General features: G+C 45.7%; 1 protein-coding gene across 1 annotated transcript in view; it reads left to right on the top strand.

The window, feature by feature from the left end:
- The first annotated feature begins 1,312 nt into the window (after positions 1-1,312).
- Positions 1,313-24,091, top strand: part of SPATA13 (spermatogenesis associated 13) — a 300,617-nt gene continuing 277,838 nt past the window's right edge. The window contains exon 1 of the mRNA XM_039873049.1: positions 1,313-1,738. Coding sequence (XP_039728983.1) covers positions 1,727-1,738 — 12 coding nt within the window. The 5' untranslated portion in view covers positions 1,313-1,726. The remainder of the gene's footprint in view (positions 1,739-24,091) is intronic.

Genomic DNA, 24,091 nt, shown 5'->3' with positions numbered 1-24,091 from the left:
CTTCTCAGGCTTCACACCAAAAGAATCTTCTCTGGGTCCGCAGTTGGTTCCAGGGTAGTCATGGCACCGCCATACTCTCTGGGCTGCCAGCATCTGCCTTTCTAAATGGCTTTATTTTTCTTTAATGGTCACTCCCTGACTAGGGCAGGAACTTAGGCTGTTTCATTGTCAATATTCTCCCCAGTACCCACCACTCACTAGTGGATAGGTACTAGGGAAGATTTGTAGGATGAGCAGCTCGCTGCAGTCGTTAAGTCTCACCACTTGTAATTATCGAGGGGGTAACGAGTATGGGTTGCCGCTTCCAGCTGACAAATTTGTATCTCAGTAGGGATTTTTCTATCATACTTTAATACAGAGGAGAGAATCTGGTGGTGAAAACATCATGGCAGTTTGTTTAGAGGCAGAGTGTTGGGCAGAAGACTCTTTGCATCCTTTCAAATCACCTTTCTCAGATAGCCACCTATATCGTAAGTGGTAGACTGGATCTGAATTACGTGATGTAATTTAGCAATGATTCTTACGGGGGAAATTTCAAGGAGGAAAGAGAACCCATTCTGGAAAACCACTTGTTACATCTGGAGGAAATAGCTCGGCGCCAGTGGTTTTCAGTGCCTCACAATCAGATCGTCCTGTGCCCTCCATGTGAACTTCCTTAGGTCCGTCATTTTTCTTACCCTATTTTTATTTTCCGAAAATAGGTTTCCATTAGCAACTTGACCGTTTATAAAAATCAGAAAATCTGGGATTTGGGAAACGGTGGCATTTGTACCACATTAAAAGCAGACAGTCGATTGTGATGAAATTCAATAGAAACAAGGCAATTAGCGAGGTCTGCATATGTAAATTTAACTGCTCTCTTTAGTATGAGGAGCACAGTTTCAATCATTGTTAAAAATCCTTGGGGGGAAAAAATCTCCCAATTAGTCCAATATTATAATTAGGACCAAGGGATTTAGTCAAGACCTCCTTGAAATTTTTGCTCTATTCAGGCATTGAGAAATGGAGTGTGTGTGTGTGTGTGTGTGTGTGTGTGTGTGTGTGTGTGTGTGTGTATGGCGCACGGGGCACGCCTTCTTGCTGCCTGAATATGGGGGAAGAAATTGTGAAATGGGAATCCTACGTTTGCTTATTTATTCACGTTACCACTTGTTTCCCTCACCCTATTCTCTTCTTAGTGTTCCCTTCCAAATCAAATCATCCCCACTCCTTTGGGCTTTCTCAACCACGGGGATTCAAAAGTGATGGGAAGCCACTCCGCCTTCTTATGAATATGCAACAGCGAGGGGCGGGGAGGAAGCCGGCGAGAAAACCTAGCAAGACCTTCCACGTGAGCCGGCCTGAAGCGGGCTCTGGCCGGCCGCCCCCACCCTCCACCGCGTCCTCCCCAAACCAACAAACAATAGCGCACGCAGCCCGCGTCTTGGAAGCTCAGCTTACTGCCGAGAACAAGGGGCTGGAGTTGTTCCTCGCCAGGGAAATGTGGCCTCTGAACAGCCCTTTAGAGGCGATCTGAAGTCTGGCCAAGGTGGTAACAGTCGGACGGATTAGCAGTCTCGGGACCAAGTGGTCTGAAGGTCCCCGCCCTTTGTGGTGGAGGGTGCAGGGGCCTCGGCGCGGCGCTCGCCCGAGTCCAAGTTCCCCATTGGCTTCCCCGTGACTCCCCACTCCGAGCTCGGCGCGGGATGGTGAGCGCCCTCCAAAGACCCCCTGCTAACGCGGAGGAATGCTGGGAAAAGTAAGTGCTTTTTCTTTGCCGGTTGTCACCCCTCCCTCACTTTTGGAGAAGAGACCACCAAGCAGCGGGTGTGCTGAATTCCGATGTCCGTGGAACATTTTCTCTGAACCGAGGGCGAGAGAAGGGGAGGATCAGTGGCTCTGGGTGGGAGACCCGGCAGAGCATTCGGTGAGCTGGAGATTTGAAAAGTTGCCGCGGCCCAGCAGGTGCAGGGGCGAGCGCGCACAGCTGCACCCCAGGGGCGCGAGCACAAAGCCCGCGCGCCGGCGCGGCCGCGTTGCCATGGCAGCGGGGGGCGGGGCCGAGCTGCGGCGTGCCCAGGTTGCCGGGCGACAGAAGGGCGCGGGGGAGGGGACGCGGAATCTTGGGGGAGCTTCTTTCCAGGATGGAGCAACAAGTCTGATGTTTCTTTTGACACTTGTCGCTCTGGATCGTTAACTCAAGTCTATTTACTGGCAGCCACTTGTCCTTTGGTTAGGGAATCAGGCCTCCAGATTATACCACCTACTTAACACCATAATACTCTGCTTTTGAAAATATTTGGGTTGTGGTCTGATGGAAGGCATGAAAAAGATAAGATATTCTTTTCTAAAGTAATGTATAGTAAAAATGTATTCTTTCCTCGTTTTCAGTGTAGGATCTTCTGATGGGTATTCCTTAATTATTATCATTTTTTAAAAAAATACAGAATCAGGTTTGGATCCATGAAAACAAATTGGCCTTCAGCCCTTCCAACATATTAACCAAAATCTTTGAGAAAGAAAAGCACATAGAGCAGGTCACAGGCACAGTATTGAGAACCCAGGCAGATGCGCCTTAAAATGTTTTAGAAAGACACGACTATCACAAACCATGGGAGAGAATCAACTTCCATTTTATTTCACTGAGTACTTGCTTATATGTAAATGTGCCAAAAAATTTTGGCTTATTATCTCGAAGATTACTTGGTTTAGCCATACACTACAGAAAGAAAAATTATCGAGGAATTTGAATTATCTTTTCTACAGCAGTGATTGGCAGCTGCAGTTCTTCACCCCTTCCCCTTTTCCTTTTATTCTAGTAAAGCTAAAGATATCTTCTGGTGTCGTTAATTTGTTTCTCCAGATTTTAATTGTGTTTGCCAAAGACATTGATCTGTTACCGGTTCTTAAGTCGTATTCCATACGCTAGCGTATTTCCTCCTGTTCCTCCATTTTAAAATTATCTACATATTATTTATTGATTCACGTATTCATTCATCAAACATTTATCGAGGCTTTGCTGTGTGTTATGTACGGTGCTGGACTTGAGAGAAAAGGGATAAATGGGCAGAGGGATATATAAGGTTGAATTAGAAAAAAAAAAATCACAGTTTAGGGAGAGGAAAAGGCTAGGGAGTAGTTATAGTCCACTATTACATTCTCATTTAGATATTCCACCCAGGACAGACCCTGCTACTGTCCACGAGCGGCACTGATCACAGATGAGCTTTGCACTTCCTGTTTGTCATCACCTTTGACCTTTCAAGGAAGGCATTATTGTACCCGATTAAAACATGAGGACGATGACACTCATAAGCACAGTAGTCTGCCCCAGGTCTTACAGTTAATAAGTGGCAAAGTCAGGATCTGAATCTAAATGCTGCTTCTGAAGCATTTAACCCCTTTTATTCTCATGTCCCTCCTACTCAAATTACCATATTTTGATCATTCTTAATAGTGAGCGTGAATTTCTAAAAAAAAGACATGTGGTTTCTTTTTTGTTGAGATATTTCTAAAGTCAGATATCAATTGCATTTCTGAAGAATATATGATTTTCCTCATGGAATGTAGCAACATAGTCAATGGAATTTTTTCAGGGGTTCCCGAGGAGTTAATGAGAAAATTAAAATTTGATTATTCAAATCAAGTTTTAGGAATGTTAGAGGTACTTGTCTGTTAAAGAGTTCTGTTTCACAAATTGTTACAGAATTAGATTTGTTTAAAACAGAATACACTACTTAAAGTTAGCATTCAGGTTTGTATTACCTGTTCATTTTATTTTATTTTATTTACCTTTTTAATTTTAAATCTTTTAAATAAGATTTGTTAGCGTCTACTGGCAGTCACTTTAGTAAGGGATCATTGGAAATCACTCTCTGGAAAGTCGTCCTAGAAAGTTCAGGTGTGTATCTGGCTTGACCTGCAGTGAAATTTGGCTACAGATATGCTATTGCAGCCCCCAAAACCACTTTGAACTGGCTTTATAAGTGTTTTTACTGTTAAAATTTTATCTTTCTAAATAGATTGCAGGATCCATGAAGGCAAGAACGAGGTCTTTTGTGTCTTTAGAATCTACCTCTTTAAACTGAGTACAACACTCTTCATAAATATTAACCATCAGGAGAAACAAAAATAAACTTTTTCAGGCCAATGAAATATAGAGGAGAAACAATTTTTTAAACTATATAATATCCAGAGTCACAGAAGTTTTAATTATTGGCTGGCTGGTCTTTTTCATGATACCGTACTATCAAATTCTAGGTAGTACTTCTTTTACAGATAGGGAAAGTGAGCTATGGCGATTAGTATATATTATATAAAGTATTTTTCCAATGTATTATCTTCATTCAACCTCACAACAACTGTGCACGAATTTGTGTCACTCTTATTTTAATATATGAGAAAACAGAAACTCAGAGAAATTGAGTGACTTGGTCAAGGTCCCCCAGAAAGGAGAGGCACACCTTCTGATGGTGTTGAATACTTATGTATATAGACCCTTGCAAACCACATAAACCTGGGAGCTTTGGGGAACTGGGCCTCTCCACAGATCCAGGTATAAGATTCCTTCTCTCCCTCTCGCCTTCCCAAGACTCTGCCACCATCTGAGAAGACAGTGAGGGAACCTCTCTTAAAAGACAAGTAAAGAAAGAGTCACGATGGAAGGAATAGACAGAGAGGAGTTCAGTGGAGCAAAAAAAAAAGGTAAGAATTAGGAAAAAACAGTGAATCGAAGGTGATAAAAGAATGAAGCAATGTTCAAAATTGGTGATGAGGAGACCGAGAGGGTGAGGGGCATAAGTCTGCCAGGGCCGCCATACTAAAGTGCCACAGCCTGGCCGACTTAAACAAAAGACAGGTATCGTCTCACAGTTCTGAAGGCTGGAAGTTCAAGGTCAAAGTGTCCGCAGGGTTGGTTTTTTCTGAGCCCTCTTTCCGTGGTTCGCCGGGGGCCGCCTTTCGGCCGTGTCCTCACATGGTCTTCCCTCTGTGTATGTGTGTCTGTGTCCTCATCTCTTCTCCTTATGGCACCTGTCATTTTGGATTAGGGCCCACCCATATGACCTCATTTGACATAACTGAACTCTTTGAAGGCCTTATCTCTGAATACAGTCGGTCGCATTTTGGGTTGGGACTTCAACAGACGAGTTTTGCGGGAACTCGGTTCAGCCCACAATCGAGAATAAGGAAAATGAACTCGGTCTGACTCTGAAGCCAACTGTCTCAGTTGCTTTTTCGTTCCCATTGGTGTTCTTTCCAGGCACACATCAAATAAATGTTTGAGCGAGTTGTGGCATTTTTTTTTTTTTTTTTGCATCAGTATATTCCCCTGGATGAATTAAGAAAAAAGAGAGATTCAGAACCGAATTCTTCTGTATTTCACTTGCTCTGAACTTTATTGTCACTTTCCCCAGTGCAGGGCCAGTTGCAAACCTTGTCAGGTTCTGACGAGGGTAGACGAAACTGACAGCGACCCCCCTTCCAGCACGTGTGACCCATCCCTTGGCCTTTTTTGAGCTGCAGAGTGATTTGAGTCATATGCACTACCCGTGTAGCATGAAAAATCCAGTAAAAATGAGATCGCAACCCTCAAAGGACAGCGAAGCATAGATTTTACAACCAGAAAGCTAAGCTTGGGCAACCTTCTATCTTGGTGGCTTTTTCCACGCTTATTCTAACAAGGTGTTTCCAGCAGAGCAGTTCACACGGTGAAAGGTAGCCAGAAGAATTTGAAGGTTTGCTCTGAGGCAGTGAGCAACTGACAAGGTTATAATTAGAATGTGTCAGAAAGATTCAAATTATTAAAAAAACTGTGCTCATAGACTAACAGGAGTAAGAGGCAGCCTGCACGTTTTGCTGCCGATGGTGGGGCTACACAGAACCAGTTTCATCAAGGTAGGAATCGATGCTATGTTTCAAGATGGCCAAAGACGATTCCAGAATCTTCTGCAATAAAAGTTTTAGTATTCACCAATCGTCAGAATCTCCTAGTCCTGTTATTTTCCTCCTCGACTTCCTTCACATTCTGCTGTCAGAGAAGGTTGTCCACTTTTTGTCATGTCTTGTCATTTGCTAAAAGTTTCAATAGGTCATTGCGTGGCCCTTTTTTTGTAAATTGAATCAAAGCTCCGTCCATTGTTTTAGAAATCTGATTTTACGAGAGTCCCACCATAGCTGCCCCTCTCCACCTTGAATCATGGAGGGTTATTTATGTCTTCATCATACTTCCCTGGCTTCCGCCTCGAGGACCACTCTAAGTGTGAGGCACTGGACTCTATTCTGAAATAATCGTACTGAAGAATGTGCACCCAGGATACTTGGTGGAGCCTTTTCCAAAAAAATACCTAGAGCTTTCGAAATGTGCTCTTCGGATGTGATCCAGCAGCTTCCCACGACGAGTGGTTACAGAAACAGGTTCTTATACAGAATAGCTGCTGTCATTCCTGCCAAAAACGGATGCCTACCTCTCAGAGCGATGCATACTTAATGAGTGACAGGGTCAATGCCAGCCCCTGGAATTTGAAAAGTCAGCTTCGAAAGGCACCATGAGTCCCTGAAGGGCAGAACTTGCATTTCTTTTTCTGATCTGAGCCAGACATTGGTCCGACAGGTCAGTGGTGCACACTCGCTGGCACAAGTCCAGGAGATGGGTCGTTCTGTTCAGAGGCAGCTTCCAGAACACCTTTTAATTCACAGGTTGCCTCAGAGGCACCCTCCTCCAAGTGGAAGAAAAGAACCAAATACGGACAGAGAGAGTGAGGAAAAACTACTGTTCATGGCCGTTTATGACTTTTCCAGATTTTGGTACAGTGAAAAACCCTTCATTGCCCTATGCTACTGAAGAAGGTCACGACACCGAAGTGGCTTGGATGTGGCCAGGTGGTCAGTTAACAGGTATTTGTCAATCACTGACCGTGTACTACTCAGGGCTGACAGGGCGTGAGAAGACATGTCATGTAGCTGATACTCTAGTTTTGGGTCAACAGACATGAAAATACAATGGCACAACCAAAGATTCTGTCGTGAACACCTCCCACAAGCCACCGAGTCGAGCTCGGCGGCCAGAGAACTACCTCTCCCCATGTCTCTGTGGCTTCCCGGATGCCATCTCCTTCATGTTCTCACCGGCCCAAGTCTCAAGTGGGCTCTTCCCTGCTTTTCAAAGTCTTACTTCAGCCCAGTGAAGAAATCCTATCCCTGAATGTGTTTCAGCCGGGGCGCACCTGTCCGTAGGGTGTGCCTGATGGAGGGACTCCGTCAGAGTTTACAGAAAAGGAAAGAGGGGGCCGGCGGGAGGAGCCCAGCAGAGGGTCGTTTCTCCACTCTTCCTCACCGTCCACAGTGATCGTAAAGCCTTGGAAAGCCATAAACACGCCGCCCGAGCGTTCATTGTAAGAAGAGAATGGCGCGTTGGCCACGCAAGATTACGAGGAGGCCGTAGAGGGCAACGGCGGAGCAGAGAGGGGACGAGCACCGGTGCAGGATCCTAGACGGTGACAGACGGCAGCTCAGCGGGAGGTGGTCCGTAGCCTTATGGAGGATAATAAACTTGATGGCTCGGGAGCCGGCTTGGAATACAGAAGTGAACCCTGGGGTTCTACCTTACGAAGCTCCCCACTCCTCACCCACCGGAGCGCGGCTCCTCCCTTCGTGATGGTCAGTAGGAATTTGGAGCTGGGGACGGGGTCTCCGAGAGTAGATGTCTCTGACCCCATTGCTCTGGCGTTTCAACTTAGAACAATAAATTCAGTTGTTGGCTGTAGATTTGCAGGGTTTTTTGTTTATTTTTATTTTATTTTATTTTTGGCATATTACTACTTCCTGTACACATATGAGGTATTTAGGCTGGCCCAGAGACCCGTTTATTGTATATCCTATTTCTAAGGAAAATATATGCCAAATTCCAAACAAGTGAAAGGTATTTTTGTTGCACGAAGCCTTTGTAACGTGAAGATTACAGCACCTGGGAATTTTATTTGGATGATCAAGGCATACAGAGAGCATTAGAGGCGGGGCTGGGAGACCTGAGTGCAAGTCTTGTCTCTAACAAAAGTTGAATGTTTATTTAGCAAGCTGAATTCCCAGACATTACGGTTTGTTATCTGCAAGAGGAGCGACTCGATTAGATTATTTCTCAGGTCCCTTAGTGTTCTGGAATGCTGCTCTTTCTAGAAGGCCACCTAAAACGGAATGTGTCTTTTCCGAGAATGTCAAATGCTGGTCAGATTTCAATGCCTTTGCCTTTTATCCACAAGTTTTCTAATGTCCTTGTGAAACGGTGATAGTCAGCGGCAATGTTACTTCCCCGTTTTCACGCACAGGGTTGAGAAAGTCCAGGAGATCTTCGAGGTGAGAATCCCTCAGGTTTACTGAATTTATTCTTTTGGTTCATGCCTTTGTAGAAATATGTTTGTCTTCAAATGCTCCTGGCTTCGCTGCCTTGGCTGTGCGATCTCCGCCTTGGGAAAGCGTCAGGCCATATGACAGTCATATCGCCATAAAAATGTCATGGTCTTTTAAATCTGTTTTTGTTCTTACTATATTACACCTCAAGTAGAATATCTCAGGATGCATCCACAACCCAAACGCCTGCAAATTCCTTTGACCGGAAGGGTCTCCTTGTGCAGTGAATTATGGCATATACAACGTGAAGCACAATTACCTGTCATTTTACACTATATGTGAAGTCTCGGAAAGTTTGAATTTTGCTACTTTGCATTTATATTTCAAATAAACTAGGAGATTTAACTGAATAAAAACTACACTGAACCTGCATCATGAAGGCAGATCTCGTCGTTTGCAGAATTTATAATCCTGGGATCTTATTTATCAGATTTCCTTTTTAGTGGCCGTGTCTCTATTTAGATAGTAAATGTGGTGTTTTAGAAAAAAAAAAAAAATTTCTCGTCTAGCTCTTAAAATATGTATGTGAAAGCAAGGAGCCACACTCCTTATAAGATGCCCACATTTTTAGTGAGATGATAAAAGCTGGCATAGCGTGAAAATCAACAGTTCCCCTAATTGTGGGAATATATTTTCTGGAGAAAAATTTAAGCAGTTTTAAAGTTAAATATTATATTAGTCACGGTTAGCCATGGGAATCTACCCAAATTATTTTTCCAACAGTGTTGCGTTCAGCCAACTCAGGGAATCAGTCACTAAATGGGATATTTTTTTCCCCCTAAAAGACAGGATTTGGCCAGTAAGAATTTGGTTATGCATTTGAATGTTGACCAATTAGGAGGTAAAACCCCTGGATTTGGAAAGTGTGGTATCTTGGTGATCCAAAGTATAAATATCCCGTCTCCTTCAATAAACATAGATGCAAAATTTCAGATTGGCCAATTTTCAAGGCTACACTGTAAACCATAGATTAAGATATTGGGGATAACATGAAAGAAAAGTTTAAGTGCCAACGGCAGTGAGAACCTGTTTAAGAAAAAGAAGAAAAAAGGCAGATTCCTTTAGAAAATGACCTAGAACTCGTTTTCCTGTTAAAAATTGAGAAAAGTGAAAAAAAATTTTTCAAAGACCTGTTGACCAGTGATCGACTTTCTTATAAAAGCTATACTTTTTAGTGGAACTCTAATCAGAAGTGTGGGGGCCAAATGGCCTCTTCTAAAGGCAACAAGAGACGATATTATCAAGATTGATGAGTCTAACACCTGTCAAAATGTAATCACAGGTACGTTGGTTTCAATATGACGCGATGCGCTTGGTCAAGGGAATGAAACAGTAGCAGTCAGCGGCAGTTGGAAGGAAGGCCCGTGGTGTCCCTGGGCACCAGTGGGAGCCAGCGGTGAGACAGGGGCCACCTGGAGTGGACGGAGGGCAGGGACCTTCACTTTCAAGTCGTTCATCTTGCTTATTTCTTTGGAAAAGGTGCCTCTGGTGTTTTCATGGGGATCTGACTCATGGAGACAGATTATGAGGGGGTGAGAAAGATTGGCCAGGTAGTTGGGTGAAGTCCATGCATGAATTAGACACCTGGTAGAAAACAACACCCTCTATTATTTTTATCCAAGACGTTTTATATGAATAATTTAGTGTTCACGATAGTTTAATTTGCTAATTGAACAGAAAGATACATCCCATTAGGTTACTAAAAATCTGTTTTTAAAAGCCTGGATTTTCATAGTGGGAAAGATGATAGTTTTTAGGAGGGCAAGAAAAACTACTTTTTATAAAAATATTTTAATGGTATTTATTTTTAAAATTTGTTTAAATTTTAAAAAATATCTAATGTATTTAGTAGAAGGTGCAAAACAGCATCAGCTGACAAGTTACCTCCTCTTTCCTCCTGCCTTCCACCCCCAGCTCACTGGCTCCCATCGGGGGGGGGCGGGGTACCAGTATTTCCAGGTTCTTCTGTATGCTTTTGAGAAGCTCTGTGCCTACATAAGTAAATGTATGTTCTCCTGTTCCCCTCTAATTTTTACACAAGAGACGACATAGTATACCTGGTATTCTGGAAATTTTATTTTCACTTAATGATATATTTTGGAGGTTATTCCACATCAATCCACAAAGCAGTTTCTTCATTCTTGTGTTTTGTCGTGGCGGTGCTGGTAAACTATACGTCACATGAGATTGACCTTTTTCAAGAGTACCGTCGAGTGTCATGAAGTACATTTACATTGTGCAACTGCTGCCACCATCCGTCCCCAGAACTTTTTTTTTTCATCCCGAACTGAAACTCTGTCCCTCAGGCCCTGGTAACCACCATTCTACTTCCTGCCTCTATGAATTTGAATATTCTAGGTGTCTCAAATAGATATAATCATACAATACTTTCCCTTTTGTGTCTGGCTTATTTCACTTAGAATAATGTCCTCAGGTTCATCCATCTTGTTGTGTGTGTCAGAATTTCATTTTCTTTTAATTGCTTAATAATATTCCACTGTCTGTATAGACCACATTCTGTTCTGTGGTTGTATGGATGTTTAGGTTCTTTCTGTGCGTCAGTGAATAATTGTAAATTTAATCCATTTCACACGTATGTGAGTATAATCTGTTAGACGAACTTCTTGAAATGAATCTGCTTAAAAAGTGTTACGGACACATTGCATTTGGGGCTGTTGCTAAATCGTCCTCTGTGGAAATCCCACCCACTTAGAAGCCGCCTCCCCACCCCCTCACCAGGGCAGTGTGTTACCAAACTCCTTCCTTCATCTTTGCTCATCTCGGAGTGTAGTCAGGATTCATATTTCCCTTATCCTAAGTGAATTCTGAGTGTTTCAAACCATTTTTTTTTTTTTTTTTTGTGTGGATTGGGACTCTCTTCATTTCCTTTGCTCGTTTTCTCAATCGGGCGGTTGAGTTTTTTCCTCCCCCTTCTTTATATTGGATGTTGTTGAAAACTCTGCTTTTGTTGGGCATCCTTCACGCAGCCTGGGGGAGGCTTCTGGAGCCCTTCTGTGAAACTGGAGCTGTGTCTTAAGAAGAGTAAAACCTGCCTTTCAACCCCATTGACTAAAATACTGGCTCGGGGACAATACATTTTATTAAGGGGACAGATGGACTGATGCCGTAGGTGGCTTTGTTGAAGTGGTTATATTCAGAAGAGAGAATATTTTTGTGAGAACATTCGAAAAATTTTCTGTTCTCGTAACGTGTGTGAATGCTATACAAGATTTACTCATCTTTCAAAAGGTGAAGGTGTAAACTCAAGATGATAAGTCACTGGGTACATACTGAAAAAATAACCCCAAAATGGCCTATTGTTAAATTTTGCTTTGCTGAGCCCGTTGAGTACATAGAGGATACTTCAAACTCCACACAGCTCCGTCTCCCCTCATTCCTCGGACCCACGGAGCAATGGCTCGGTCCTTGTATTTCCTGCCTGGATGTTCTGAGCCATCTCCACATCCAGCATCTCATCAGCCAGTTCGATCTACTGAGAGTCCCTCCCATGTGTCCACAGCCTGCACCCCTGTCACCACCGCCTTGTTCAGCCCCCGTCCTAGCGCCCATGGGTGACTGCAGCAGCCTCCAACGGGTCCTTTGCCGCAGACTTGTCCTCGTGCAATATAGTTCTCTGATCTGTAGCCAAGAATAAAGTTTATAAAATGCAAATAAGATCATCACATCTTTGTTTAAAACCCTTTCATGGGCCCTTGTTCCCCTTCAGATAAAACTCAAACCCCTTGACGTGGCCTCTGAGGCTGGCACAGCCCGGCCTGCCCCTCGGCCCCCTCAGCCACCACCCCCTCTTCCTACGCTCTGCTCTTCCCAGAGTCATCGTTCAATTCCTTAATCTCGGGGTGCACGTTCCTGTTACAGGAGCTCTGAATCTGCTCTTCTTCTGGAATGTTTTCCCCCGTCGGAGTCCTTCACCTCCGTCACCTGGATAACACCTGTGTACTCTTCCTCCAGCAAGTCTTGCCAGGTGCTCCCCAGGTCTGAGTCACGGCTTCTCAGAGGCCTCTGGATGCCCCTCTCACCGCCCTGTGCTACAACGGCCTGTTTCCTCATACAAACAGCTCCTCCCCACCAGGCCGTGGGGCGCACGGAGAGGACCGCGGCCCCCTCGTTTCCCACCGTTGCCCCAGCAACGAGCCTGTTTGTTGCTCATAAAAATCTGTTGATGAATGACCGTTGAGAGATGGCCGGAGGCCCGACGAAAGTGCCTTTCAGGAATGAGGTGTTGCTGGGTGTGAGCGGGTTGCGATAATGGTACAGGCTGAACCCCGAGTGTCTTCCTGGCAGGTTCTGACACCTGGGTGGCAGAGGAGAGGGCTAGGCTGGCTGTGGTCCGATTCGTATGAGGGACCGACCAGTTACCTCATGAGGATGACACAGAAGACAAGGCTCGCTCGAGGCTGAGGCCGAGCCACCTGTGGATATCCTGGGCACAGCTCCAGACAGGCGGGGCGCTCACTGAGGACAGCCGGGTGAACGAGCTCGGGGGCGAGACCCGTGTCAGGCCAGTGTACAAGGGACGGTGTCGGAGTCACCATAGCACAGATCGTCTTTGAGTGCAGCCTCCTGAGGCGGCCCATCAGAGCCCTCTGCTGTCCTTTTTAAGAGTCATGGCCCTCTCTTCAAGATCTAAGTGTGGTTCGGGGCTGGGTCACAGCAAGAAATCCTATGTCTGCAACATGCAGTCACTGATTTGAGACTTTGGGTCTGATTGGTGTGCAGTGCAGTAAATCACAAAGCCTGTATTTCGGTGGACTCTGTCCAAAGCAAGGAAGCGAATCTCGAGCTTCAGACATTCTCAGATGACTTCCCTCCCGCTCACCTTCTCTCCTTGGACACTCACGGTGAACGTCACGGTCCTCGGTAACTTCTCTCCCGCGAAGTCAGTGAGACCCAGGCTCCGGTGACCGGCTGTCTTTCCACTGTGACTTCATTCTCTCCCTCCACAGGCGGAGAAGCCTGGCTTTTATGGACAACAAGGACAACAAGGAAACAGAGCCAGGCTAAAATGGCAGCATAAGGCATGTCACTAGTGTGACCAAAGGCAGCGTTCCTTGGGAATACTTGTTCCAGCATCTTTATTCTCCTCATTCTGCTACACCAAAGAGCAGAGAATCCGTCACCGTCACACGATGTTTGTAGAAGATCAGGTGGGACTGGCGGTGAGTGTTTTCTGTTCTGTTTTGAGAAGAAACATCTTGCCTCAAGAGAGCACATGCTTGTTCAGAATGAAGACGTTACGTAGTGAAATGTATAAAGCGACTTCGAACAGGAAGAGGAAGCCGTGACAATGACCCCAGGGTTAATTAGGGTAACCGCAGAGGCAGACACTCAGTGAGTGCTTACCGTGAGCTAAGTCCATGTGGCCCTAGGGACAACCTAGAAGTGGGCAATCAGCCCCACCTACAGAGAGCCGACTGGGGTGCAGTGCCCCCTTGTGCCTCCCGAGTCCGGGCGCCTGATGTAGGGCAGAGAACTGGAGTGTGGCTTCTCCCCAGCCATTGGCCCACTGGCTTGGTCAGTGTGGGAGCGAGCCCTGGGCAAGTCCGGCTCCACAGACGAGGGTGACACCTTGAATTTGTCACCCTGCTTCAGAGCGATGCGAGGCACAGCGGGTTGCCGTGGGGGTTAAACGCAGCAGTGGGGTCATGCGTCTGTTAGGGTGACGCTAGGTCCTACCATAAACACAGCCCGGCATTTCGGCGACTTGGCCTAGTACCAGCGTCCTGTCTCACGGACAGCCGATGGAGGCGACGCGGGACAGCAGTGGCCGCTCCGCTCCACGGTCTGCGAGGGTCTCAGCTCATGAAGGCGCTGCCCCTCCAGCCTGTGAGATCCAGGGCCCCTCAGCCGTGACACCCCACCCACAGCCCAGGAAGAGTATTGGCAGGGGCAGTTCTGGGTGTGGTGAGCCCCGAAGATTATAAAACGGGGAATCCAAGAGAAAGAAGCCAAAGTGACCCGTGACCCGATGGCTACAGCCCCTCATGGGCTTAGAAGGACCCTGCGGTCTGCGATCCATTAGCTTCAATACACAGGCTACCTTGAAGGTCTCCCATGGGCTAGACCTTGGGGTATGGCCACGCCGGCTACAAGTGTTAGGAGCCGTGTCCAGTGTCCCCAAGCTAGGGGACTGCGACGAGACTCTGCCACATGTGTGTATAATCTCTCTCTCTCTCTCTATTACATATATATATATTATGATCTCATCTTAGTTCTATTTCTCTGCAGAACCCAGACGAATGTGCTGGCCTACCCCTCCCCCCTTGGAAAATCCTGAGCTCAGCAGGGTTCTCGGTCCTGGCTGCCCACTGAACCACATGGGGAGCTTTCAAAAAATACCGATGCTCGAGCCCCTCAATCAGAGATTCTGATATAATTGGTGTTTTCAAAAACCTTCCCAAGCGGTTCTAATGTAAAGCTCCCCGATTGGCTGGAGTTGAAAACATTTGGTGCAAATTCAAGCATTGTTGGTGTCAACGCGGGATTCGTCAGCACGAGGATTGTGCCACCCCCACCCCCAGCTCCCCGTCTCAGGTGTGGACGCAGATCGGCCAAGCCAACAGGACTGCAGAAGACACCAGGTGCTCAGGGACACCTTGCCATCTGAGGGACAGTGACCGAGAGGACCAGACTGAAAGCCACCCCACACCCTGCCGGACGGCTGACCGAGTGGGATTAGAACCCGGCTCTGTACTTGGAAGATGGTTTCTGAGCCTGCAGCAGAAGGAAGGGGCTGTGAGGCTGGGTGGTGCAGGGGTCACGTGCCCTGGTGGCCCGATTCTGCCACCCCCCTGCACCTTACTCCACCCACCCGTGCCTCAGCTTACTCATCTGTAGGGTGGACATGTCGTGACAGAACTCACCTCCTAGAATTGTTGAGAGCATTGAGCTAACACGTGAAAGTAGACAAGGCAACGATTACTTGTCACCTACTTGGTGCTCAGTCACGCTAGCTGTTGTTACTGAGTTTTGTGGCCTTACCCCGGAGACCAGATGTCTGGGCTGCTCCCCTCCCCACCACAGACTCACGCTTCCTTTCAGGTTTGTGTTCCTCCCACGCTTCCCTTGCTGACCAGTGCCCCTTCCTGCAAATGGTCCTCCTCTGCATATATTAATTAATGTCCTTGCCTAGGTGTATTCAGGTTCCACAGGCCTAGATAGGATGTCTCACTCTTACCCATGTCATGGCGTGTCATCACCTGCGCTTTCAGAAAAGACCAGAAGCACCAGAAAAGATGTGGTTTAAAGGTCAGTGACCTGAGCCGCCACCTGGAGGGTGACGTGAGCCCACGCTGTGGAAGGTTGTGGACATAGCGTCCCCAGGCGTGGTCGCCACGGCAGCTCAGGACCCTGAGCTGACACTTTGTACCCGCAGAATCACAGCTTATCACCTCGCGTAGAAGGACAGCACCTGGGGTTAGATCGGTGACATTTGCCGTCCAAAGTAGCAGTTGTATGTAAAGTGCCGCATTTGTATGAATGATTTCAGTTGATTTCCCACGGACTCGTCTGTGACTGGCGTGAGCGTACGCGAATGCTGTCATCTCTAACGATGCCTCACGCACAGAATCAGACACGTCGCCCTTGTCAGCACTTGGCAGCATCAGCGAAGAAGGCTGACCTGTCTCGCCGAGGCCCAGCACGACAGGCACATCCCGTCGATGACATTCGCAGCCAGGGGACTGATAGGACGTGCGTTTGTCACCCCGGCCCTCACCCCTCCCCGTAGAGCACCTGCATTGCGTTCTCCGACTGTTGATCCGAACCCACAAGATTAAGATGAATAAGAATTTATCTAAAAGAGCCCTTCTTTGGGCGAGAGGGAGAGAAGGCAGCTGGGATGACTCTGAGGGGGTCTCTAGGGTCTTTCCCACAGAACCCTCCATCCTGCTACAAACCGATCCTCGTCACAGCAGCTAGTATTTATGCAGCTGGGGTGGGGGAAGTCGTTAGATATTGAAAAAACAGGTTTAGCTAGAAAATTAAATTCATTTATTATGTTCAAGGCACTAGCCATGTGGGAGTGAGTGAAGTCTGGGAAGTGGTGAATGTGTTACATGCTTCTTTAATCTTTTTTTTTTTTTTTTTGACAAGTAACAAGCAGCTACAATGAAACGTCCTATGACTGCCAAGTGTGGAGTCAGCCCTTTCTTGCAGATTTGGGGTGCAGTTTGGGGTAAAGGCACTATATTCCTGGCACTCTAAATTCCAACTCAGAAACATTCTCTAGTGGACACACCACTATGACAGGTATTAAGGGCTTAAGAGCTTAATACTGGGCCACAGAATCAGCTTTGACCAGGTTTATGGCAAAACTATAGCCCAAAAGGTCCACCTATGTGAGCTTATGCCACAAGGTTGTTAAGCATTTGAAATGTATCTTAATGTAGCGTGAATGGAATGCGAACTTCTCCAAGGGCTACTGCGTGGAGGAAGAATTAAGCATAACCTGCCTTGGCTTCAGACAGCAGGATAAGGATGCAGTTTTCCTCAGTAAAGGCAGACATTTCTATCAGAATGGAAACGGATGAGCTAGAGGAGATTCATGGTGGGAGCTGCCTGAGTTCTAATGGCAGCTTTTTAAATGTGTGTGTGTGTATGTGTGTGTGTGCGTGTGTGTGTGTGTGTGTGTGTGTGTGTGTGTATATATATATACAGTAATTGGTTAGACATTTATACAGTTTATAAAATGATCCCCCTAATTGCTCCCTCTCCTCTGGCTCTCCACCTAGCCAATACATAAATGCTGACTGCATTCCCTATGCCATGCTCCCCATCCCTGTGACCATCTATCCACTACTAATTTGTACTTCTTTAACCCTTTACCCCATTCTCCCAGCCCCCCCAACCCCTCTTCCCTCTGGCCATCACCAAATTGTCCTCTATATTTGTGAGTCGGTTTTTGATTAATTTGTTCTTTTCGTTCCTTAGATTTTGCATCTAAGTGAAATCAAATCACGTGGTATTTATTTTTCTCTGACTTATTTCACTCAGCATAATAACCTCTAGGTACATCCACGTTGTTGCAGATTTCATTTTTTTTTTTTTTAATAGCTGAAGATGGTTTTGGCTGTGACTTCTATGATCTCCTCAGTGGTATGTGTGTCCTGCCCACCCATCAGTACCTGGGAGCCTGTCTTTAACCACTGTAGGTGAGAAAGGTTGATGTTTCCTATTCTTCAGCAAGCAAGGACAGTGAGAAAAGCCTAGAATAGATACACCATGGGTTTGTTGGTTTGTTTTTGCTAGCTTTGCAAAATTGGTGTCTCTGAGTGTGAAGGGAAAAATAGTCCTAATTTTTGGCAACAGGAGAGCAGAATTGTAATAGTCAATAGACAATAGATTTTCTCCCATGGCTCCTGAATTATGGAAAAAATAGCTTGTAACCAAGCTCTACGGTATGGCCTAAAACACAGATTGAAAGTTAAATTCACTTCAGGATCCTGTTACAAAGTATTTGCTTTTATTGTTACTAACATGTGAGTTATTTAGCTCAGTGTTCTCTGTCCGGGGCAGTTTTGGTCCCAGGGGACGTTTGGCAAGGTTGGGATGTTTCTATTGTCATGCTTGCATGTGAGAGGATGCTTCTGGGGTCTAGTGAGTAAAGGCCAGGGATGCTGCTGAATATTAAATAATGCACAGAACAGCCCCCTGACAAAGAATTTTCTTCTCCAAAATATCAACAGTGCCAACGACCAGAAGCCTTAGTAGTCTTTGCAACCTTGAAGATATGTAGCAATCTTTCGTGTATTTTTTGAAAGACTACAAAAAAATTTTTTGTTGAAATGATTTATCATACTTCGCTGCTCTTCCGATTTCACCCCTAAAAGAGCAAAGGAAGAGGTGGTCTTTGAATGCATGTATGTCGAAGATAATTTTGTTTTTCCAGTTTGGTTTGGTCAGATCCAAGTGGTTTCTTGATGAATCGTTTTGACTTGGTGCGGCATTGACTTGAGCACTGTGGTCTTCGTTCTAAAACTTGATATTACTAACTTATTTTTAGAACACTGATTATACTGATAACAGGAGATGGATCACACCCAGATGGGGAGTAACTGAGAGCAGTCAGCTTTGGGGGTGGCCTTAGAAGCAGGCTATGGTTTCAACCCCAAGCAGACGCAATCTTGAGGCCACCCGAGGTTTTCCCTTTGTTATAAATATACGATGTTATTTCCATCATTATCCGATGTGCATTTCAACCACATTTTGTGATCTAGACAGTTCAGATTCTTCTTACCAAAAAGTGCTGGGGGGAAAAAAATGGCGTAGATGGTGAAAGGCTAGGAAATATCAAAGGAATCATACAATATGAACCTTTTTTTTTTTTTTTTGGTCTACCGTCTTCCACTCAACCTAATTATTCTGAGATTCATCCACGTTGTTGAGTGTGTCATTGGGTCATGCCTTTGTATTGCTTGGTAGCATTCCATTTTTTGTCCAGCCACCTGTGAGTGGACATCTGGGTCGAGTCCAGTTTTCATGTGCTCAGTTGCCATCTGCATATCTTTCAGGAAAATATCCAAATCTTTTGCCAATTTTTTTTTTTTTGGATTGTTTTCATATTATTGCATTTGAAAGTTTTTTAAAAACATATAATCTGGACAAAAATCTTTTATCATATATGTGATTTGCAAAAATTTACCCTAGCCTGTGGCTTATCTTTTCATTTTCTTAATAGTGTTTTTCAAAGAGCAGACATGCTTAATTTCGATGAAGTCCAACTTATCAATTTTTTTTCTTTTAAAGATTGTGCTTTTTATGCAATTTTTGCCTAACACGAGGTTACAATGACTTTTCTCCTATTTGTTCTTACAGAACTTTTATATATGTAGATGAGTTTTGTATATCTAGATTTTACATGTAGGGCGTAAAATGATACAATTTGTATTAATTTTTGTAAATGATATGAGATATGGATCAAGGTTTGTGGTCGTTTTCCTTAGCATATACTGGACCATTTGTTTCAGAATCATTTGTTGAAAAGACTGTACTTTTCTCATTGAAATTCTTTAGCGTTTTTATTGAAAAATCAATTGATCATATATGTGAGAGTCTATATCTAGATTCTCTATTTTGTTCTTTTTGCTGTCTTTCTATCTTTTCACCAATGCCAGGTTATCTTGATAACTGTAGCTTTATAAGTCTCAAAATCAGGTACTGTGGGCTGATTCTTTCTTTGCAAAGTTGTTTTGGCTATTCTAGGTACTTTGCATTTCTATATATTTTAGAAACGGCTTCTTGGTTTCTACCAAACAAGAAAAAAGACTGTTGGGATTTTGATTGGTATTGTATAAAATATATAGATCAATTTGGGGAGATGTGTGATGTGTTAGCAATATTGACTCTTCCGATCCAATAACACAGTGTATCTCTCATTTTAATTTGTCTCGGCATCATTTTATACAAACCATGTTCTTCCGAGACTCCCAGTAACATTTCAAATCAGGCAGATCTCCAGGCTTAGTCTGGAGCAATCCAAGGGCTCACCTGATTTGCTTCCCATACCTCAGGGGCCACTGTCACGTGTTGCCTGACAGCTAATGTTTGAAGACTATTGTTTTATATATTTAGCTTGTTTTTAGTTTTCTTTAGATGAGAAGGTAAATCAGGTTCCTGTTACTTTATTTTATTTTTTTTTTTAGCAGATATCTCCTTTTCCGTTTTTAATAGCAAATTTTCCTCTGCTTAGAAATTTATGCAAAGGAAATCCAAAGCATTTCTATTGTTAATACTCCCAGGCAAAATCTCTGGCTTGTAACAATACTAAATGGTTAATATGCCAAGGTTGAAAGACAGTGCTGTGAGGTAGAACATTTTCAACAATGAGTCAGTGTATAAACACGTGCAAAAGATATCGCCCTCATTAATGATTACCAAAATGCAAATTAAAACCACAAAAAGATGGCATTTCACACTTGCCAGATTGACAGAAAATTTAAAAGTTGGTAACACCTGGGTTGAAGGGGGTGCAGAACGAAGGAACTTTCATTCACTGCTGGTGGAAGACCAAGTCGGAAGCACCACAGTGGTAAAGAACTTGGCATTAACTAGAGTCTATGTTTATGTTCTTTAGATCAGAGAGCCTAGGAAAAGCTTCTTTGCTCCCAGGAAGCAGGAATGGAGGAGGAGGAAGGGGGAGGTGGAAGCAGATGCATTTCTGAGGGACCTGCTGGGTCATCCTGCAGCGGGCAGGGAGGGTGCCTCTGCCAGCCGACTGTTCTCTCTCACCTCCCGCCCCGCCCCACCCCCATTGACGCAGGCTTGCCCTGTTGGCGATTGACATCTCTATACGTTCAGGCTCCGTCTGGCAGCTGGGAAGGTAGAGTCCACGGCCAGAATCATGGCGCTCACCTGAGCCCGAAGCAGGGAAGAAGTCAGATGGCAGCTGAGGCAGAAAGTGCATAAAGTTGGTCCCACTGGTGACAGCTGCGCAGCACTCACCGAGTTGCTTGCTCCAGGGACGAGCAGGGCAGAATGTGTAGCCGAGTTTCCCAAAGATGTTGAGGCTCGCAGGAGCTAAGGTGTCACAAAAGTGATGTCTGATGTACCAACACAGGTGGACAGGTGCGTACCACAAGACATACCAGTTGTGCTTCTAGATGCATTCTCCAGACAAACACGCAAACCCTCCAGGGGCTTACTGGAGGGGGTGCTCAGAGCACCATTATTCATAATGACCACATAGTGGAAATACCCCAAAGTCTACAAGCAGTCTAAGAATAGAGAAATCGTGGTATATTCATAAATGGAAAATTATATATAATTATATAACTACATATTATGAGCAGTGAAAATGACCTCCAACTATGCACATTAATGTGAATGAACCTCGAAAACATTATGTTAAACAACCACAAAAAAAATCCGTTCACGGAAGAACACATACCATATGGTTGCATTTAGAGTTACAAATGCTCAGCTAAGTTATATATTGTCCCGAGATACATCCTGACAGCAAAAAGCAAGAGTGTAGGTAATAGCAAGTGTGAGTGGTAGTTTCTTCTGGGGAGAGGCACATCAGAGGAGGCTAAGGTAACAATGGTATTTTACCATTGAACCTGAGTGAACATGAGTGTTCTTTTTATTTTTGTCTTTAAATTATACATACGTATTTTATACATCTTAATGCATAGTGTGTTTTGCATGTGTACACACACGAGACAGCGAGTTAGGAAACTTGGGTTCTAGTCCCAGGTTCTAGAAACTAAGTGTGTAACTTTGGACAAGTCACCTCATTTCTTCATTGAACAAGTATTTTCTGTAAGCAACGAGGTACTGGTCCTATGGTAGGCACTCGAATACAACGATGATCAAAACTGGTTGCGATTCTTGCCTTGATGGGCTTATCATCTAGTGGGAGAGTCAGACCTTGAGCTAACATAGAATTTCAGCTCTGGTGTTGCTCTATAGGACAAGGACATTGTGCCAGGCGAGGGGCCTGACCTGGTCTGCAGGTTGAGAAGCCTCCCGGAGGAAGTGGCCGGTGTTAGGGCATCTGAGTTGAGAGGAAGTGGCCAACTACATAAGGACAGAGAAAAAGAGATACTAGTATGAGTTTATCGAGGAGGCGAAAGGACAGGAAGGTGAAGGGCTGTGGGATGGAGGGGGCTCACTCCTTTGTACCGCAGGACAAGGGAGAGGGGGATGTGCAGGTATGAATAGGTTTACAGGTGTGGTAAAGGCTGTAACAGCTTCCGTCTGATGAGCAGGAAGTGAGGTCAACTGAGCTGGGGGTGCTGAATGTGGAGTTGTCACCATAGAAAGTGAGAGAATGAGTTGACCAGAGAAACGTGTCAGGGTCGCAGGGCAAGTTGATGTCCTCGCTGAGGTTGGTGGTCCCGAGTCGTCTCCTCCATCCTGACCGCGATGCTCACCGGGAGAGCCCAGCAGCGGGTAAAGCAGGGAGCTGGATTCGCCCTGGCCAGTGCCATGGGAAGATGTGGGGTGAGGAGGTTGGGATGCTGGCGGGGATGGTCTTTAAATGATGGCCCTCGGATACGGAGGGAAACGTATGGAGGAGGGGCTGGCGGATGGAAGAAAGTAACGGAGTTAGTGACAGAACAGTCCAGGGAGGGGCGGCGGTGATCATGGAACATGCCGGCTGGGGAGCCGCGACGAGACGCTGACTCTAGAGATTTGGAGTGGGACTGTGGGAAGGATGGTGGTTTAAAGCAAAAGATGATGGGGGATGAGGCGGAGAAAGGGCTGAGAGGCCAGGAGTCATCCACGTACACACCGAACTTGCCTGAAGGGATGGCGGGACCAGAGCTGGAGAGGGAGCCGTGAGCCCTGGGAAGAAAAAGCACAGTGACAAAGACGCGAGGGGCGTGGCCGAGACGCGAGGGGCGTGGCTGAGACTCGAGGGGCGTGGTTGAAACGCGAGGGGCGTGGCTGAGGCATGAGCCACCAGAAGGCAGCGTGACCATTTTCTTCCTCTGTCGCATGAGGTAGTTGTACCAGACAGGGTCTCGGATTAATGTCACTCATTTATCCGTCCTTCCATTCAGTAGCTCAGCCAAGCACCAACCTGTGACAGAAAAATGTGTCGGACGAAATATATTGAATGACCAGAATATGCCACACTCTAAGGTAGGCTTATAGTCACGGGGGTAAATGAAAAAAGTCTCTTCTTGGGGTGTTCACAATGGTAAGCAAGACTGGCGAACTGACAACTGAATTCCAGTACTAGATACACGTCACTCCGGGTGTGTGTCCCACGGGGAGAGGAGAGCTCGCATATTTGGGAGGAGGGCTGGTGATGGGTTTTGGAGGATGGCGTTCTGGGTGTGGGGAACACAGCATTGGCTGGGGTGGCTCGAGGTATGGACAGAAAGGTCGTCGCGTTGGTCTCTGGGATTCCCCCTCCCATCCCTCCCTGACTACTAGAATTGGAAGCCAGTGAAGAGTTGCCCCAATTCCCCAGTGTCTTCAGACTGGGGACTGTCCCCAAGGCCTGTCCCCTCCTCCAGGGAGGGAGTCAGTATCAGCTCACCTGGAACCACCCACAGGTGAGGCACCGGCGGTGCCCTCTGATGACATGTCCAACCTGACGCTACTCTGCTTCCTGAGGAGCCCACACCTCCCCGTTGTCTTCCCAGTAAATGATTATACACGGCACCGATATAGTGTTCAAGTCGTCCGCTGGCCCCTTTAGGAGCTGGGCCCCTATGGAAGCCTTTGCTTCTGATGCTCCCAGCAGTTGTACAGCTAAATGTTTTTCATTTTCTGGACATTGGGGGTGAACAGAGAAAATCACTCTCGTTTCTTCTGTTGATTCTGCGGACCCAGGCCAGGGGCGTGTGGGTAGGTTCAAGCTCCCCGAGGCCGTTGGCTCAGTCTTAAAAACTGCAGCATTTGCACAGTTATTCAAAATCCTGTTTGTCTGGTTCTACATCATTCTGTTTATAGCATTTTCCCTGCACTGGTCTATAAATGCAGATTGCGTGTTTGCACAGATGTACATGTATAGATAGCGAGGGAGATACCTATATTGAATAGCTCGGGGGAAAGGCTTGTATTAAATCATTTTGACGTTTCAGTTACAGAAATCTCCAGCTAAGCATTGCTTCTCTGACGCCAGTAACAATTTCATTACTGGGCCTTGAGATAACAGCGGGTTCACAGGAGAAGGTCTAGTAAATTAGACTTTGGAAATGACTGGCAGCACTGTACGCATCTCGGCGAGGGG

The sequence above is a fragment of the Pteropus medius genome, unplaced genomic scaffold (genome assembly GCF_902729225.1).
Source record: "Pteropus medius unplaced genomic scaffold, Ma_sr-lr_union100, whole genome shotgun sequence".
Classification (NCBI taxonomy): domain Eukaryota; kingdom Metazoa; phylum Chordata; class Mammalia; order Chiroptera; family Pteropodidae; genus Pteropus; species Pteropus medius.
Note: the sequence above shows the minus strand (reverse complement) of the source record. Positions and strands in the feature narration are given on the sequence as shown.